This window comes from Pyxicephalus adspersus, chromosome 1, assembly GCF_032062135.1.
Source record: "Pyxicephalus adspersus chromosome 1, UCB_Pads_2.0, whole genome shotgun sequence".
Classification (NCBI taxonomy): Eukaryota; Metazoa; Chordata; class Amphibia; order Anura; family Pyxicephalidae; genus Pyxicephalus; species Pyxicephalus adspersus.
The window spans coordinates 5,729,021-5,749,063 of NC_092858.1; the positions used below are offsets into that span (position 1 = coordinate 5,729,021).

The window sequence follows — 20,043 nt, forward strand, 5'->3', positions numbered from 1 at the left end:
CCCTGTCAGATGACCCTAATAATGTCCCCAATGCAATTTTTTTATTGCTGCAAGGGACAGCAGGTAAGGGAGTATAATGGGGTGCAAAACGTGTGAAGGCCAAATTTAAAAAAAAAATTAAAATTGAACAAAACAAACCCAAAAAAATTGAAATGTTTAGTTCAACCATGTGACCATTCCGGTCCAAATAGTTTTGTCTTAAAAAAAAAAAAAAAATTCAACACAGTTCGGGAAGGCGGCCATCACAGCAGCTGTCTTTGGCAAGAAGTCAATTTTTTTTTTGTTGTCTTTGTCACCTTCTGCCCATCTCACTCTGTCTCATAAAGTGGATGCTGTTAGCGCTGTCTGAGATTTCGGGGTACTGCTCGATGGATATGGCATAATAGCCATCATAGCCCTGCACCCGACCAGTGCTTAATAACTGCTGCTTTTCGCCCTCAGTCCAAGCTCGCAGCCCTTCCTCCCCATCGCGAAGTCTTTGTTGCTCTTTGAGCCAGGCTTGTGAAATGGCCCTTTGACGAGCCAGTTCCAACACACGGACTTTCTCCTCATCCAAGGAGGTCCCGTAGCGGGTATTGATGCACAGGGTGCCATATTGTAACTGTATATCTGTGTAGCGTCTGGTCCTTGTTCCAAGAACTGTATTGATTTGTGACACTGTTACGTTGACTCCATTTTCCAAGGTTCTCCTGCCGCCGCTGAGTCCCAATATGGACAGGTCGTTGTCGGAAGGGCCCTGCTTGACGAAGTAATGGGTGTCTACCCCGTCGATGGTGAAATGTAGGTTCTCCAAATACTGGGCATTATTCAAGATGGCAGCTATTCGTCTTCCATCCTCATTGGCAACGCTGATGATGTCGGTGGTGACGCGGCTGTCTTTCATCGCAAACTTTACGCCTTTTCCAAAGATGGAACCCAACGTGGCAAATCTTTTACTCTCCTTTTCTCGGCGGCAGCCGGCAAGAGGGGAGGTATAGACGGGATCGAACCGCTCCAAGGTGACAAAGGCCTTCAGTTGTTTTTGGACCTCACACTGCACCCCCAGGATTGACTGTGAGAAAAAGAACGGAGAGATGTTAGATTCTAAATAGGAAATCCAAGCCCACTACATATATTTATCCTTAACAATATAGTACAAACTTCCTCAACTTTGGCCCTTGGTGATCACCTAAGGTGCACAAAACCACTGTCATTTGGGCCATTGAATCCCTCCACTAATTACTGCCATGGGGTCAGAGTCTATACAAAGGGCACTGGCTGGGCACCAGGAATAATTTACATAAAACCCTCTCAAAATTAGGAAACATGTTAGTGTTGATTGCTTCAAGATTAATACCCAACTCTGAGCTCACACCCCCAATGGTCCATCCAACCCACCCTGGAGGTTCACCAGTTTGTATTTCCCTTTTTCAAGGCCTACCAGAAGACATAGAGTCTTCTTTCCGTTTTTTCCAGCACTGGGAAATTGTCAATAATGTAGAGCACTGCTGGCATGGTGCCATAATGCCCTGAACTCACAGTATGTCCACAGTCTTTAGGACATCATTTAAATAAGTAGACTAAAATCTACTAAAATCTAAAGGACATCTAGAAGTACTGCAGGGGAAAACACTGAAGAAAAAGTGATTACTGAAGCTAGAACTTTTGAAAAACAATAAAATTAGCGGAGTTGAGTCTTAAGGCAGCTCACTATACTTCTTTCCATGTAATTGCTGCCTTTTCACTATGAATAACGGGGTAATTTTGTTATTTTCAAGATTTTTCCTGCTTTCGCTCTACTTTAAAACTAATGTGCTATTTGTCTATCAATTTTCACCAAGAAAAACGTTTAAGCTGCATTAACATCAAAAACTCGATGGCAGCCATTATTTTCAGAGGTGATTTGTCTTTAAATTAGTTTGAAGTCTAAATGTCAAAATTACTGATAAAAGTGACAACTTGTCAAAAATGAGTAAAATTGAAGAAATGTTTGCTGAAATTTGCATAAATCACATGGCCAATTAACAAATAATTGGTTAAATCATGGGGAAAAAGTTCTATAATTGGTAATGAGAGAAAGGACTTTTTTAAACGCCCATACAGAATAAAATTTTAAAATATTTAAAATGTAGTATTTTAATAATATTATTTAATGATAAAAATAGCTACAGTTGCATGTCTGTACTTTTCTATTCAACTACCTCTCAATAAAATATTGGTGCCCAACTTGTGACCCATTGTCACATGTGACCCTTTTGGTGTTCGTGGTATCCCTGTGCAATGTGGCCAGTACAGCCCCAGTGGTCATTGGAGGGAAAGTTGATTTAAAAAGGGGCTGATCTCTAGAAATCTTATTTGAATCAGTGTAGGTGTATGTGATTTAATCCTCAGTGTCATAACACAAAACCACCGTCCATTAATGGTTGCTATTGTTCTACTAAAAAGGTGGACGTATGGATCTGGTCCGGGAATGAGAACATTTGGCAAATAATAGGAACTTTAAGATTCCAAGTTTGCACCAAGGTTCTCCCATAATAGTTTATCTCCTCCACTCCTAGAGAGCTTTATTATATCAGGGGCATTGAGTGGTTCAACCTCTCCGATCCATTTCAGATCAACATGCACTATAAATTCATAGAAACATCCAATCTTTTTTTTTTTATTATTTCACCTGACTTGAAATGAATTTTACAAGCCATCAAAACCTAACTAACTGCATACAACATCACTGTGGGCAGAACAGTGCCGTGTCTGTGCAAGTCTCTGTGGGTGGGCCGGTCACAAGGGACACCGGGTACTCGGACCACTTCTTTTTCCATCCGCTGAAACCGGAGCTTTTAAAGTGACTGATCTGTCCAGTTTTTAGTGCCAAAGCTGTCAAAGCCAAGTGTTACATTTTTCAAACAGATTTGAGGATCTACTTTCAGGAGTTTAAAGAGAAAGGTTTTTGTTGTTCAGAAGGGGTCGAAGGCCAAAGAATAGAGGGGTACAGTTAAAAATTCTTTAATGCTAGCTGCTTTTGGAGCTTTATCCAAAACCAATGCAGACTTTTTATTTAAATCGGTGAGCACATGAAAGTGTGTTGAAAACTTGCAGCTCAGAAAAATATTAATATTAATCTTATTTTAAGTGGCCGGACTCTCTCCTTTTAAAACGTCAGAGACAAGTGCGGCTTGGAAATGAACCTTTGCTACGTTTGTTGGGTTTTGACGCTCTCTTTGACTAATGGATGCCTTCAGCCATACATAATTGATTGCATAACAAATTAAGAAGTCATTTAGCTGTTACCACTTAAAAGTGTAAAATCCATTAGGAGTCGATAGAGGCTCAGGGTGTGAATTCTCACAGAGAAAAGTGTTTTTAACTAGAGACCTTGGAGACCAATGGAATAGTACAGGATGGGAAATAAAGGCAGGGCGGTGGAGTCTCTCTGGGTCATGGCACTGGTAAAGTGGACCTAGAGTTATTTTTCATATTCGGACAAGTAAGATACAAGTTTGAGGTCTAGGACCTATGCAGACTTTGTGGATGATACCCATGGTGCTAGCTTCTCTAGGGTGCAAAGCAAACTGCTGTATAATACCCTTGGGCAGCAAACCAATGCCAATTGTAGAAAGCCTGGTCCTTGGCATTTGTGGTGGGAGTGCGGTTCTTCCTCAAGAGAAGGAAAAGCATCTACATGCCCAAAAGCAACATGTTGCCTTCAGGAACACAATAATGGCAACACAAATGGAACCATGTAACCATATTAGGTTGAATGGGAGTGGTTGGGTGGTTGGCTGTGCCAGAAACTGTTGCGACTTACCAGAAGTCTGAGGGAAATCTAAGGTCGGATTGGCTTAACTGTGAACCACACGGTGAACTTAACTGACACTAACTTGCTGTGGGTACAATCCTGAAGTAGAATCAATGGAAAAGGGAAAGTGAGGAAATGAATGTTCTCGCCTGCAGCAGACTCTTAGTCTAGGCAAAGTCGTTGGGGCTCAAGAATTGAAAAGATAGAAGGTGAAGCTCTTTTGAAAACTATACTGTGACCTATCATGAATTTATTTGTGCAGACTACTGAAAGGTCTTCTTTATTATGTATGTTCTGTACCAACAGAAAAACTGATTCATGTGATCTTGGGATTTATAATATTACCTAGGAAATAGGGAATATGCCTATAATGTATCTCCAACCAAATTTTTCTTTTGCACTTGTAGAAGAAGTAGATCACCTGTCAGTTTTTCCTATTTTCGGTGGCCCCATTACAGGGATTTCCCTCAATTTTTGCCCCAGTACACTGTTCTCCCCAGCCACCTTTGGCTCTGTGCACTACCCAGAACCTTTCTGTAACCACCTTGCTATTTTTGGGTGGTTTCTGAAAGCTTGGGTCACAGTACAGGGGCCACCACCCGCCTACAGCTTCTTCTCACCCAACCCGAAAATCTCTGGCAACACCGCAGTAACAATGTTGCCACCAGAACAGGAAGCCTGGTGAGGTCTCCAAGAGCCAAAAGACACAAATGGGGGTCAGTGCAACACATTACCATCAGCGAGACGACATAGATTAGCCACATTACCTTGCTGTTATCCCATTCCTGAGTTTTCATCTGAGTGTTCAGTAGTTCGTAGGACGGCTCCATGGCATCGATTTCAGGTCTGGGGTATCCGGGAATGACATTGTGGAGCTGGAATCCGAAGGTGAGGAGCCAGCTGTTCACATCTGGGGGAGAGAGGGTGACAACAATGAGCACTTTGCAGTCTGGGTTCGAGCTTAATGGATCTATAAGAAGTTCTGTATTATAGACTGGTCACTACTTCTCCCTCTCTTTGTGCAGTGTGACTCGCCTTGTGTCTGCCCCCCACCCTTTTGTTTTATAGATCACCAGAAAACAGAAAAGCCTCTCTACTTATGCTCCTATCAGACCCCCTCTAAAGCCGGTGATTTCAAAGTGGCAGCACTGAGCTTTGTAAATAGATCTTTTTAAAATTCACAAAGCAGGTTTTGCAAATGAAAAAAAAAATATGTGCCAAAGAGATTCACCATCAGAGACGATTATTTGTAAGCATATTTGAATAACGACAACAGCGAAGAATCAGGAGCAATAATCGGCCTCGTCGGCTTGTAAGAACGCCATCTGCACTGTACAAGGATGGTTAAACGCCTTGCACGCTCTGCGCTCGTGTCCTCGTTCTTCATCCATTATTTGAGTAATGATTCCTAGTATAATAATCAATCACACTGTACTCTGCCTTTTAATAATGTCCTTGATGAAAAAAAACAGAGGTCGTGATCAAATGCCATGTTTAATTAACTGCCAGCTTGCTACTTGTACATGTTACTCCTTAATGATGCTGCCACGAGACGCCTTCATTAAGGGTCCGGCTGTGCCGGCTGGCATCGCTGAGCCAGGTCGAGGGATGAGCCACGTGTTAAAGGACCAATAATGCTTCAAAACACAATGCTTATGGATAAAAGAGCTTTGATCTTTTTGATAAATATCTATGGATTTTTTTCACTTTAGCCTTAATTACATGCCCAGTGCTTGAAATTAATTCATAAACTAGTATTCTTCCCAGAACTTTTTTTAAGCTGGGTGAAAAGAAGTTGTAGACAGGTGGTGGCCTCCCTGTATTGTGACTCAAAACAGGCAGGTGGTTACTGAAAAGTGCTGGGTGATGATCCCAGCTAAAAGGGACTGGTGAGAACCCTGAATGCAATGCTATTTGTGGGCATATGCTGGTATTTTTCAGTTAATTTTACACGCAAAAAGGCACACTAAATAACAAAAAAGGAAATGTAAAAAATGAAGTCACTTTGGACTTTGTTTCAAGTATTTTGTTTTTAGCTGTTTACAGATCTCAAAAGCTCAAGTTAAAATATGCAGATGTAAACCAAATATTGAATCACACCTCCCTGCTAACAAAGTGGCAAAAAAACAGCTTCTATTTCCTTTAAAAGTTAACTATAATCAGGGCTGGTCAAGGGGCAAAGGGGCAAAAAAGAACTTGACTTTTTCAACGCTAGAACTTTTAAAAATGGGGAGGGAAGGCCCAGGCAGGTTACCAAGTATGGGGCCCAGAAACTTCCAATGGCGGCCCTGCCTATAATGTTTTGTGAATCCAAAGCCCTGAGCACGACTTGCATTGAATTACAATTTGCAAAATAATAAAAGCTGTAATGCTATTTGTTCCTTTTTAAAATGATATAAAATAAAGATTTAGATCTACAGGAAACATTGAATGCCTTTCTATTTCTTCATAGAAGTCACATATGACATTTTTGTTCTCAAATGACCTCCTCTAGATGAAAGTCATGGTAGCTGAACTTTTTTTTTATATATAGGTCTAGGAAAATCACCTCCATAATGCACTTTCACCTTCCCCAGATTAAAGCGTTGCCTATCCAAGGAACGAACGTGCCATATTGGGTGATTAAGATTCTTTTTTACAACGTATGTGTACAGCTTCTTACAGTTCTGAGAAACGCATCAATTAGACCTTTGTCCCAGGCTCTGAATGCTCCTAGCAGTCATGAGTTGCACAAGATAAAGCCGGGTGAATGACAGTAATTATGGCCCATCAAAACCGGCTGTGCCATCAACACAATGATGAGCGACATTGACGTAACACACGCCGGTGATAAATAAGGTACACGATGGAAGCAAAGTGGAGAAAAATGGGCATTTAAGTTTCATACGAGACCCAATTTGCGGTGAGACATCAAGGGTTTGACATTTAACCTTATCACTTAGCCCCTATAGATAAAGCAATTTTTTTCTTACATTAGACTTACCTGTCATGTAGCACTTTGTGTCCTGTGGTCGGCTTACTGGGTTGTTGTTTTTGAACATATAAAGATTAAAAGGCAAGATGTTGGTGGTGCTTAGCTGCTTCCAGATGTCATGGTCAGGACTTGTCCATCGGCCTGCTAATACATCATACTCACGACGGCCCATGTGTATAAGTTTAGTTAGAGGGTCGAAAAGGCCACCATGGTAGCCAATGATAAGCTGGAAGTTGGGGTTGGAGTCATGGTAGATTTCGCCATAGGCAGTATACAAAATCTGCTTGATCATAAGCCCTGAGCCGGTGAAAACGGCCATGGGTGTCCCGATATTGTCACAGGCAATGTAAAACTCATCCCCGCTGCTTAATTCCATGGCAAAGAGATGGCCTTGAAGATCGTAATACAAGGAAGCAATCTCAGAGCTTGAATGGTTGTAAAAGTGTGTGATCCTCGTTGGGTTTGCAAGGTCAGCATAAAAGAACTGTAAGTGCTGACCGTTGTTGGTTTTTCGGGAAATTCTCCTTCCAAGGCCGTCATATCTATACCGGACACTCCAACCACTGACTTTATTATATGCTTTTACAAGAAGGCCAGCAGAGTTGAACTCAAACATATCACTTCCCCTTTGCTTAAGGAAGCCATCTTCATCCATCCGATATTGGACATCACCCAATCTGGTAATCCGATCCCTCAAATCATATCGTAATGGCATGAGGCGAATGCTGTTACCTGGATTGAGCAAGTGCAAATTTCCATTTAAGTCATAATTGTATCTCCACTGCTGTTTATCATTGACAAATACGGTTTGTAGCTGTCCATCGTTATCATACTCGTAGGTGTACCTGGTGGAGTTTGCATAGGGCCCAACCTTCAACTCCTTCTTTACCACCCGGCCCATGTTGTCATACTGCAACATCATCCAAAACATCATGGACCTAAAGATCTCATATTGTAATTCCCGCACGCGTCCATAAGTATCAAACTGTTTAGTGTGTGTCATGACCGCAGTGGTTATGATCTGGTTAATGTTATAGTAGATGACTCCAAATTTCCCAAATTGTTCAGTTTTGCCCGAGACATCGTCATATCTGTACAAGTCAATCGGTAACGGTGTCTCATTGATAACGGCCTGCATGCTGGTGACTCGAAAACTATTATCATAATTGTAGTCGAATCTGGCATTCACCATGCCTTCTTCTGTAAAACGGAATATTTGTCTATCGATCAGGGGTCCAATCTGCCGGTAACGGATGGTGCATGTGAAACCATCATTCTGCAAGTTGACAGTTTTAAGCATGCCGGCAGTTTCATCATAAGTAAAAACCACTCTGGTGGTGTCGTACAGAATCTCAGCAAGTTTTGATAGTTTGCCATATTTATACATTACACGCCTCCCAGTGCCCATGTACAATGTTTGTAGGAGTTGTCCTTCTTCTGAAAAGTCTTGCAGAACTGAGGCGTTGCCCTCTGGAGGTCGGTATATGTTTCTGTAATATCCGATGGAGCGGACTGTCTCCAAGGTTTGTCTGGCTACGTTGGGCATTGTAACAGAAGACAGACGGTTGTTTTTATCGAACTCAAAGATGTACTGTCTCTGGCTGTGAAGAAGTAAAACCATGGACTGTGGAAGAAGAAGAAGACAAAAAGCTTGATGAGTACCAATACACTAATACAGCAATCATACAACATTTCTAGCCTTCAAAAGTAAAAAGCAGAGTTCAGACTGAAATACTTTGTATTTTGAAGGCCCACATGTAGGATGAGGTCAATAGGTTGAGTCTGCAAATGTAAAATCTCCTCTACATCCCAAGCTAGATGTTTCTGTGTACTTCATCACAAAACTTGGAAAGCACAGGAATCAATTGTGAAACCAACCAGTTGTCCTAAAAAAAAGTGAGAACCTTGGTCCTACGATTTCCTTCAAAAATGGGGTGGCTGCACCCACTAGTGTGTGGTAATTCAATTTGCATAGTAAGTTTAACAAAAAGCCGTGATCATTGATCACTATGGTCAGTCTAGAGCTGGGACTCATGGCTAAATGGTTCAGAATGTTGCCTATAGATTTAATCACTTCCTTAAATAATAAAAAAATCTGACCATAAATACTTATTTTTTTACAGATATAAATCAAATATGCGTGGTTGTATTGCTTAGATAAAAATAGGAAAAAGAACATGGAGAGAAAACTTTAGAACTTGCCTATCTCAGGGGAAAAAATGATGATTGGCCTGAAACAAACTCTATACAGTCATCAATCTAACTGGGCCACCGAAGGGCTTTCCTAAAGGCATCCATGTAGGATATCCAAATGGCTTCAACTGTTTGCTCTCAATTGACACAACTGGGAATTATTTGTACAGTATTTCCAACATTTCTTCAAAACTGCATCGCAAAAAACATGTTACTAAGGTTATTATTGCAGAAAAAATATAAAGGAATTTTAAATTGAAGAATAATGGACAAATTAGAAGTGGTCCACACCTTTTCTAAATATGTATACGTCCATGATTTTCCATCAGCAAATGTGCGGGATATAATTCTTCCAGATTGGTCATACTCCATCCTCTCGGACATGGTTCCTCTCTGGATTCCAGCCACATGTCCCCCTGGGGAGTAAGTCACATTTACTCCATTCAGTCCATTGGATGGAGACCAGAGGCTGGGTCTTCCTGCTTGGTCATACAGGATCCTCAGGGTAAACTTTCTATGATCATCGTTAATTTTTTCCGTCCTTGTAACACGGTCAAAATCCAGGGAGAGCAGATTTCTGTTGTGCACCTGTTGGAAATGATAGCATAAATTAGGTATGAGCACACAATGGGTGGACAGGTGAATTATTGCAGATCTTCAGCCAGCTTTATTTTTTTATCTTGGATAAAGCAAGGACATAAAAACAACCTTGTGCAGTATTTACTACTCAGTGCAGCCCCATTGGGGAGACTCCCCCTCACTTTTTATTCAGGTGCCAAAATAGAAAGTGAAGGTAAATCAGCAACAGAGGTACATACAGGAATACAACATTCATGCTTAAAAGAGTAGGAGAAGAGTGAAAAAGGTGTTTTTTTTATTACTGTCCCCATTAAAGATTATTCCCCATTTTTTGTCCTGGTAACCACATTGTCATCAGAAATGGAAATGAAGAAAAAAAATAACACTGTGCAAAACAGCTAAAAAGAAAGCACACTTTTTTTATTAAGTAATAATAATTAGAGATTTCTGCAAAGCATACAAATTACAGTTACAATTAATTATCACATCATTGCTGTTAAATGAAAAAAATTGTAAAAGCACAGGGCTATAAAAGAGGTCACGCAAGCAGCACTGGTATTCAAAATACAAGGACTATTTCAGTCCTTGACTGTTACAATTGTACATATTAATATAATATTGATACACCACTTTACGGAGTACAATTGTCAATATCATTCCCCGCCCCTGAGGATCTTACAATCTATTCGTTCTATCTAATTCATGAATTGGCTATTTATATGTTCTTAGTATGTGCAGGGCAGCTTAATGATTACTTTAATACCTACTTCACCTCTCTGCTCAACCTTCCACCACCAGATCAAATTAAATTATCTGTGGACAACCTCTGAATTGGTTCAGGACTTTCTTTACCACTATATAACACCACTTGGCCAATCACTTAGCACCTGCAAATTTACTAAGAATGCTTCTTCGTACTCTGTTGCCTTGCCAGGTGTGGAACAAGAACAGGTTTGCTTTAAGAGCATGTTTTGTGAATGTGGGAAGAAACGGGAAATCCAGAATAAACTCATGTACATACTTTTGATCTCCATGCAGATCAGCTTGTAGATGGTGACCCAGACACAAGAGATACAGCTGGAAAGATAATCACATTTACTCTGCATTCTCCCCCAATTGGCTGCCCATTTTAACTACCTTAGTGCCGGTTTTTGGTTTCTAATCAATGAATAGACTGAATTCCCATGAATACTTTTTCAGCCCTTACAAGCGGCATCTCGGCTGTGTGTTGATAATAGACTATCTATCATTTTGACGTTTCGTTTTAAGATTTGTTTGAGTAATTAAGCATAAATAAAACAGATGCTTGTTCCGTGAATTTATAAAGCAACAAAGAGGGTTCAGAAATTCAACATCACTGGCAGCTCGTTCCTAGGAGTGGAGATATAATTATATTACTTCACCTCATTATTCACACCATGGGCGTGAGGAGGAGGGCCCGTTGCCAGAAGTGTCGATGAGATTAACCAGGCCCTATGAACGGTTTTATGATCAGTTATCATGCGTGTTATCACTCCTGGGACCAGAATTCACCTCATTATACGCTGACGCCAAGCAGTTGCTGAATCAGCATATACATGCACGCGGAGGAGGCTCAGACAGATGCTTTCCTAGGTGTTTCTACCAATATGTTCTGATACACAACGTAAAAGATGGCAAAACCAGTCATTTCATGATGATACATTGCTCCAAAGTTGTCTGCTATATAAACTGTAGGTGAGGGCCAAGGCTGGAAGGTATTGTTTATTATGGTTCATGGTACTTAAAAAGCCTCCAAACTTTTACAACTCACCTTATGGTGACAAACCTCTGTCCCCCAGAAGACACTTCATCTACCAAAATGGAAAGGTGCTTCACATGGACCTTGGATAATAAGGACTCATGACAGCGGCTGCACTACCGGAGTGTTTTTACATTTACAAGGATGGTTTAAAAGCCCAATTGAACTCAATCAAAACAAAATGTGTGCAAAGTTTTAAAATAGGCTGAGTAGAAAAATGTGATCCATGCCAGCCCCCTGCAAAACTAGACCCTTGCTTTCCATGTAGATGCAGCAGAGGTCTGGCATACCCCTGCAAAGTCAGACCTATGCCTAGTTTAATAAGTCCTATACTCTAATCAAGTGTTTCTCAACCTTTTTAACATAGGGGAACCCTTGAAATAACCTTCAGGTCTCAGGGAACCCCTTCTAACATTACTATATCCACAGCTTACAATACATTGGCTTAGTGGTCACAGGGAAGGCTTTGATGGTCACTGGGATGGCTGCCCACATACAGATAGCCAAAAAGATTATTGGTGTTACTTAAACTGACATGAGAGGCACTGCTCATTGCTCAAGGAACCCCTAGAAACCTCTGGAAAAAGCCTGGTTGAGAAACACTGCTTTAGGCTGATTAGAGAGTTCTGACTCGGCAAGGGTGTGTTTGACTTCTGTAGGAGACCTACCACCAGACGTACAGGAAATACAAGGTGCATCAAAAAATAGGAAGGCTTCTATTGCCCAATTGTCATGCTGCAAAACAGTGCAGAGTTCTGATGTCACTTGCTTTCAATAAGTGAAACCATTCAGAAAACAAATATTTGGTATTAGGAACACACCCTCCAAAAAATCACTGTAAAAAGAGAAGACAACAGCTGTATGTACAGCTGCAAATGTATGGGAACTTCCCAAAAAATCAGATACAGGAAAAAAAAAATGGCCTACCCTCAGCCGACGTCCAAAAACAGTGACCTGTCCTCGTGCTTGTTCTTTCCGCTGGCGCCATTCTACCAAATTAAGTCCATTATCTATTGGCAAGGTGACATTACGTTTGCCCACAGTAGGGTTCACTGTGCCTGCCAGCAAGTGGGGTTCAGTCTGAAGGGCGACCTCCATTCCGTTAGCCAAAATAAGGCGGAGAGAGCCATCGGCGCCAATGTAATAGCTGTTGCGCACTTGATCTGTAGACAATAAAATATATTGAGTTAGCAAATCACATCCATCGTACACCAAGAAACTATCACACAGAACATGAATTACATTAAGCTAATGTAAGTAAAGCATAATCTACCTTGAAGAAGGGTGTAGAATGCCCCGGAAGCAGACAGGTTGGTTGTTATCGTAACATCTTCCTTGTTAGATGTCTCTACTTGTACGTGAACTGAACTGTCTGTATCACTGCGGAAACTGCTGACTTGGCCGGTGGGGAACGTAACGTTGGTCAGCCGCCCAAAGCTATCATACCTGATAAACAAGAGACAAGAACAAGGTTGAAGTATACGTTACTAAAGATGAACATTATGAGAAGACTTGACTGCTTGTGTTGGCCATTTCATGTCCAAGGCTAGAATCATGGTACTATATCTATGCACTTGTTCTTATTTTGTAGATGAAAACAATAGAAAACAACAGCTTGTCCAATTAAGTTGATTTGGAAGGAGACTTAAGGGTAAGTAGACAGAAATTTAAAAAAAAAATGCTCAGGCTATGGATGGAGGCTTATTATACAATGGAAATGAATTACACCCAATGAAAGTTGTTATTCGACCCATGTTGTATAACCTGTGCTGAGCAATAAGCTAAAGTTGAAGAGTTGCACAGGTCCATCCCAAATGGACTTTGGTCCCTCAGTGGCCAAACTCTGGAGAACCATAAAGTCAGCAACAAAGGAGCAAAGTTTTAGTGTAAGGCCCTTATAATGGACATTGGGGTGGAGGACTACGTAAGAACAAACACCAGTTCTTTCACACCAACCAGCCTGAGATGCACAAGATGAACTTTGCTCCCAAAACACGACTTTCTACCATCGCAAAAGCTGCCCAAAGTTGAAATTGCATCTTTAGATAGAACAACAACAAAAGAGTCGGAAAATGAGATGCAAAAATGCACAATGATATTTACCAATAAAATGTTACTCGATTGAGCTGTTGAAGACTAATGTCTATAGGATTACCATCATACCCATTTGTTGATTTGACTGTTCTCTAGCATGGCCATGTAATGTTCACAACAGGTCTCCTGACACTGTGTGCCCATTAAATGTTGCCAGGCTTAATTTGCAATGCTATTAAGCATATCATAAATTATGGAGAGACAGTCAGCAAGGAATGTCATGGCTCAATGCTCCAGTATTGCAGCAGAGCACACAGGCTTCTAAATATCTATAAGCTATCGGCAAAAGATGGATTAATCTACAGAATTATGAGTGCAGACATTAGCTTTGCTAGAAATAGTCATAGTTCACTACCCCTCCTATAGGAAAGTCTCTAAAAAACTGATTTGTTTTCCCTAATAACCATACAGCCACCAAAAACCAGAACCATAGAGAGAGTTTATACATTGTTCTCTTCAAGAAAAGAAATGAAATGGTGGTAGAAAGGAGATGAAGTGAATATGTGCTATTGGGAGGGGAGATAAAAGTAAACCCATTGCTTTGCCCAGCATACTGTAAATTGGTAATATGGTCAAGTCGGTACTGCAATTACTTACTTGACTTACTTACTTACTAGCTTACTACTCTGCTTTACTTCTTTTGCCAATGTCTATGACCCACATATACCACTACTATTGTACTACCCACTGTTCTCCATGCTGTAGGCTCTGACTTGAGAAAGTAAACCCCTGCCTCCACCAAGATGGCAGCCTCTATACAGAGATACAGTGCAGGACAAGGCATGGCAAGCCAATATTAGGTAAAAGACCAGCTGCAGGGAGACCACAGATGCTGGTGGCCAGTCCTTTGCCCTCTGAGTTTCTCTGTAAACTGTAACTAATACACGCAGCCATATTTTGCATTCACTGAATGGCCCTATGTATCTGTATGAACTATCTGAACATGCAAAGCTATTCCTAGGGGATGAAAATTGGAGTGTTTACCCAAAATCACCTGAACACTTGCACCTACACCAGTAATGCACCTACACCAGGTTATGGTGAATTCAGACATGCGGCAGGAGCATTCAGTCCCATATGGCTGCTGTGCAGGGGACAGCAAGAGGTTGATAACAGGCTGAATTTAGATACTAATGCAATAAAAATGCATGCAATTATTTAGTAATAAATATATATCTGTGTAATTTCTCTGCCTTTTATATCTGTTGGAGTCCAGCTTTAGCGAGTTCGGAACAGGCAGATGCCTAATTGCCGTCGTTCGCAAATGCAAAGAGTGCATAGCCAACATCTATAAAATTACCGACAGGAGGTGAATGCGATATATTTACAGATGTCCTGTATATATGAGCATAAAATCTGCATGGCTATCTATGAAAGCATTATCGGCCTCATAAAATCTGTTTTTCGTTTTACTTTAACTGACTTTTACAGCCGTGTCCACAATAGGACCTCGCTCTCCTTATTCGGCAAAATTTTATTTTTATGTATAGAAGAAAATAAAATCTCTTTGCTTTTATGTAAGCTGTAAAATGCAGTATAAGTAACACCCCCCCCCCATCCCTATTATCACCACCACCCTCTGAATCTAATTTCATCCTTCCAAGGCCGTCCGTCAGTTGTCTTTACAGTGGAAATAAACTCAAATGGAAAAATCTGACCCTTTCGAGTTCGTAGCCAATTTAACACTGGCAGAATTACATGCACAATCGGCAGCGTCAATAATTTACACTGACACGCTTTTAGCTTTAACGTAGAACGAGGGGAAAATGTTTTCTCCCACAACTAAAGTACAATAATCTTCCAGGGTAAGGAATTCATCATGATGTACTGTAGGGTGAATCGGACTTAGAATGTGTTTGGAAATGTTCCTATATTATTTATTGGAGATTGCAAACTGTTAGTAGCAAATGTTACCAAAAGGAAAATACGGGTTTCAAGCACTTTGATGGTCATTGGCTTCTGTATTTGTGCAGTTCTGTCAGCGCATATGATATGAGTCCCTTTGGGGGTGAAAATTGGCATTTTATGATGCTCAAACCATCTTTCTGAACACCTGACATGTATAAACTTTGCCTGTGTGTGCTATCGAAACACCTGTTTTACCTAATTATTCCGAATAGAGAATGATGATACAGCCAGGGCTTCAGGTAGCAGAACCTGCAGATCTCATTATAGTGTATTAAAAGAAAGAAATCAGAAAACAAAGGTGTGCAATTACTTACTCAAAGAATGTGGTCCATCCATTCTCATTGCTCTTGGTAGCAAGAAGTCCTGAGTTTCCATGGTAGGTCATTGAGGCCAACTCATTACCCTGTTCTGAGATACTTTTCAGAGCACTGTTGGTGCCAATTGTCAACCAGAAAACTTGACCATCAGGAACTACCAACCAGAGGGGCATCCCCGTAGAATCTCGCCGTATGTTCAGGGTATTCCCATTATTGTCTGTAATCAAAGTCAAATCACCATCTGCAGTGTAGGTGAAGTTGTAGAGAAAGTCTCCAGTGGTAAGGCTTTGGGTGTATAGGTGCCGTCCTGTTGTGTCGAAAAGATACAACTCCTGGTCAATAGGAGAAGATACCTCGTACATGTTCTGACTGTTCAGGAATGGCTTGTTGGTTCGGATAAACCGGATCCGGATATTTCCAAGATCAGCCACGTACAAGTCACCATCAGCGCATACAGCTAGAGATGAGGGAGAGTTTAGCTTGGCATCCTTGGCATAACCATCATCTCCAGAAAAGCATTCACAGCTGGCATCATTTTTGCAATCGCAGCCACTTGGTGCACCGGCCACCAGTGAGATTTCCCCACTGGTGGTGACCTGCCTTATTCTGTTGATCTTCTTTTCATCAGTTTCGGAAATATACAAGATGCCATTATGAGATACAGCCAAGGCGGTGGCTGCTTCTAAGGTGGCGTGGACTGCTACTTTGCTAAGGAGGAAGTGGTCGATGCCAGGAACCTGGCAGTGCATTGGCCTTCCAGCTACAATACGGACCTGGTGGTTTTCTGAGATCTGCAACACTACATTGTTGTCAAGAACGTAGAGGGAGTTATCCATTGGGTTTACAGCCAAATCCGTGGGCCATTCAAGTCGAACCTAGAAATAAAAGGATACAAAGAAATATTTTAGGTAAAGAACAATTATTCCAATAGTATAGTAGAATGTATGTGTATGTAGAAGAAGGGACCTAAAAATAATGCTGATTTATTTAATGGGTGATGGCTCAAGCAACATGCACACTTGAACTAATAGATCAATATATATGGCAAGCTTAACTGAGCAGCTTGACTTGCATTCTGGTGGTGCCGGAGTTTGGTGCATGATCCCTTGTTGGCAAGTTCTCAGCTTCCCGTAAGCACAAATTAGAGCGACTTACAGTTTAAAAATGACTTCCTTTTCTCAAACCTGTGGGCTGAGGGATGGGGAGGTATAGGAAATGTTGATAAGTGTTGCAAAGCTCAAGGTGTACTTACCAATGATATGCTGAGAAAAAAAAAGTGTAAATGAACACAAACTATAACTAATTGTAGCTATTTGGACAATTTAAATCTGCACAGTAACACAAACATTAAACGAGGGAGTGGCATTACCCCAAGTCAAAAAGGGTTTTGTTGCTCTGCAATGAACATGCTGGCAAGGGATGAAAACATTATCCCATTGGTGATCTGCTGTTCCTTTATTGTGTAGTCACAAACTTGGGCAGATCCTGGACCATGCTGTATCTCATACATGCAACGTAGGGGTCCAGGGCTTGGCTGTGCTGCCTCACCAGGGCTAACTGAGTCATGAGGCTGGCTGAATGGAAATACACATTCTTGGGCAAGAACATCACCCATTATTTAGGGTTTCCAAACATATACTTGTGTGTTCAATTTCAAGTAACCAAGATTCGGGACCAAATGTGTGTTCCAGTGGCTATATTCTAAAAGCATCTTCCAAAATGTTGGCCAACACATTGTGGGGTGAACCCATTGCCCTTTGTACACCTATCCTCACCCTTTGGATTACAAACTTTATTGTAGCAGGGAAAGGATTAGTAATATCAGCGTTTCATCTAAAAATAGATGTGTGCCAATTTCTTTTCAAGCCAATAGTGATTACTGTGATGCAATACTTTCCTTTTAGATAATTGCTGTGTTTCTGCTACATTAATGTTTATATTGCACAACTCAAACATTTACAGACTGCATTAAATAAAATTAGCTCCACTCTAGTCTAATTTCATCTCTTTCATTTTTTAATTTTCTTATTTTCTTTAATTAAAGCCACAACAACAAAGTGGCTAGATTGGAATGTCACTCACTGACAGGCTCCTCTTTTTACACAACCTGGTGAACTACAAGAGCTGGCATATTTAGCCAGATAGGCAAAAAAAGTTTGGATTGCGATTCTGTGGTATGGCGAGTTCCAGAAAGAACAGAGCTTGGTTTGCCAGCCATATATATTTAACCTGGGGCTCCGCAGAGGCGGGGCTTACTAGAATTTCTAACTGCATAGTGAATAATATACACCACTGTATGACATCAGGAACTGGGCAGCTTTTGTGTGATGGTCCATCTTGAACCTTTGCTATCATTACTCAGAACTGTGCTGTGCATACCTGCTCTCATTAGTGGACTATATAAGTAGACCAAGCATTCAATCCAGCATCTGACCAAAACATTGTTTTGCTCATACATTGGATAGAGTTTGGTCTGTCTACTACTGGACTGTTCCTGCTTTGGATTTTATTGCATTTGCATTCAGCTTGTCTGTTCCTTTTCCTTTGATGATCAGCCTGGTACACCTGGTATTGGCAGTTCCTGTTTGAAACTGGACCCTAACTATCTGTCTGAGAAAAGGTAGTGCACTAGAAACCATTATCACCCGAGGACCCTGGAAAAACCGGGTGTCTGCTGAACTCTGCGAAACTTTTGGATCAACGGTGAACACAGTGTTCTGTGGCAGGCTCAACTACAACCCCAACCTCCACCAATCAAGTCTATGGGAGTGGTTGGGACCCTTTTTTCTGCACATGGAAGATTACAGGACAGTTCACATATCACTTTCGGCCACACAGTCGTAGCCTAATGATCTGCTCCATGGGGGGCATGCAATTCTTTTTGCTCCAGGTGCCATTTGGCTCTCCCAGCAGCAAAACTGTACAAGCACTGCCAGCTGGGTGGTTTGATTCCGTGGGTCTACTCTCTTGACTGCATTTACAGAATTTGGCAAGTCCCGTTTTTCAAGCTATATTCTGTTTATAGGGGACACATTCTCTTTTAAAACCAGAAAAGGTTCTTAGTTCTGAATTTCAACACACTGGAGCAATCGTATGTCACCTCTGCCTATGTGACATTGCCTAACTTAACTAGTTAGCCCCTTCCTTCTGTGGCGGTCTGCCTGCGGGGCCCACATATCGTCTGGATTTTTTAGTCTACTTCTGTCTTCGTTCCTTCCTGGCTGCCAGCCCACCGCGCCCTCCAGTATCAGAACATTACATTGTGTGGTTTGCTCATCAATAATGCATAGCCCCATAGCCAGCAATAATCTTCAGAGCAACGCTTACACTGCAGCTTTGTGCAAGGCTCGCTCTGAACCGGCGGGGGGATGTTCAATTTTTAAACTCAGTTTCTTGTCATCGTTGCCGGTTAAATATTTCATAACCTTCACACCCCCCCCTCCTCGGCACCCCCGAGACCTGACCGCACAACCTCTCTAGTCATAAGTGATAAGATGGAGGATCGCTGCTGTTTGTGTCTGTCATGGAATATTACAAGGTCACCTGTCATGCAAAATGTTTTTCATAAGGAGAGCACAGCACCGGTTATGGGCATACAGAGGTCTAAAGCCAGGCAAATATATAAATACAATGATGAAACACATAGAAGGAAGTTGTATTACCTGGATTTGTATTTTTATCCATTGTGCTCTGAGATTTACACAGCTTAAGCACACAGCACATCCCTGTCTAGTATTGTAGGGGGATTTCATTTTTTTTTCTGCAGTTAAACAACAACGTTAATGGGTCTTGACTCTCCTGCAACCAGTGAACGGGCAATAAAAGGAGAACAACAGACTGATGAGCTCATATCTCCATCACTCTGATTTCTCCTATTAGCATGTTGTTTCCTAATACATGATCCCTGCAGCACATCGGATTGGCCCATTGCAAGAATTCCCATAGGGCCAGGCCAAAGGGTAGCTAATATGCTTCAGAAGGAAGGGATGCAAAAAAGAGAGGAGCATCAACTTAAGTAGGTTGAGGTGGAAAGGGGACATTGAAGCCTTTGGCCTTTTCACCTTGAGTTATAAATTACCTTTTTTTTTTTTTACAGATTCTTAGTTTCGGCCAAATGCCATCTGCCTATTTTTGGTGGAACTCCACCAATTGATTTATGTGCGAACATCAAGGCACTTGGTTGTGCACCGATGAGAACAATCAGCCATTCCAAATACGACCTTCAGCCATGTGGCCAACACTAAAGGAAGGTTGAAGTAGCATTTTTTGAAGTAGGTAGGTCCGCCTATTAAAGTGGTAGTTATTAATTAAAGTAAACCTACAATTACTCACCTATGCCCGCTCTATCGCAGGGTGCTGCCATCTTCCTTCTTCTTTACTTTCTGAAGCTCATCTCTCTGTCAATCTGTTTTCTACTATCAGC

General features: G+C 41.3%; 1 protein-coding gene across 4 annotated transcripts in view; it reads right to left on the minus strand.

Moving 5' to 3' along the window:
* Nucleotides 1–203: 203 nt before the first annotated feature.
* The window catches only part of TENM4 (teneurin transmembrane protein 4), a 152,310-nt gene continuing 132,470 nt past the window's right edge, over nt 204–20,043 (minus strand). For all 4 annotated transcript variants that reach the window (XM_072401489.1, XM_072401479.1, XM_072401470.1 and 1 more), the window contains 7 exons: nt 15,618–16,495; nt 12,575–12,747; nt 12,229–12,464; nt 9,234–9,530; nt 6,759–8,373; nt 4,543–4,685; nt 204–1,051 (listed from right to left, as the gene is read on the minus strand). In XM_072401489.1, coding sequence (XP_072257590.1) covers nt 293–1,051; nt 4,543–4,685; nt 6,759–8,373; nt 9,234–9,530; nt 12,229–12,464; nt 12,575–12,747; nt 15,618–16,495 — 4,101 coding nt within the window. In that variant the 3' untranslated portion in view covers nt 204–292. The remainder of the gene's footprint in view (nt 1,052–4,542; nt 4,686–6,758; nt 8,374–9,233; nt 9,531–12,228; nt 12,465–12,574; nt 12,748–15,617; nt 16,496–20,043) is intronic.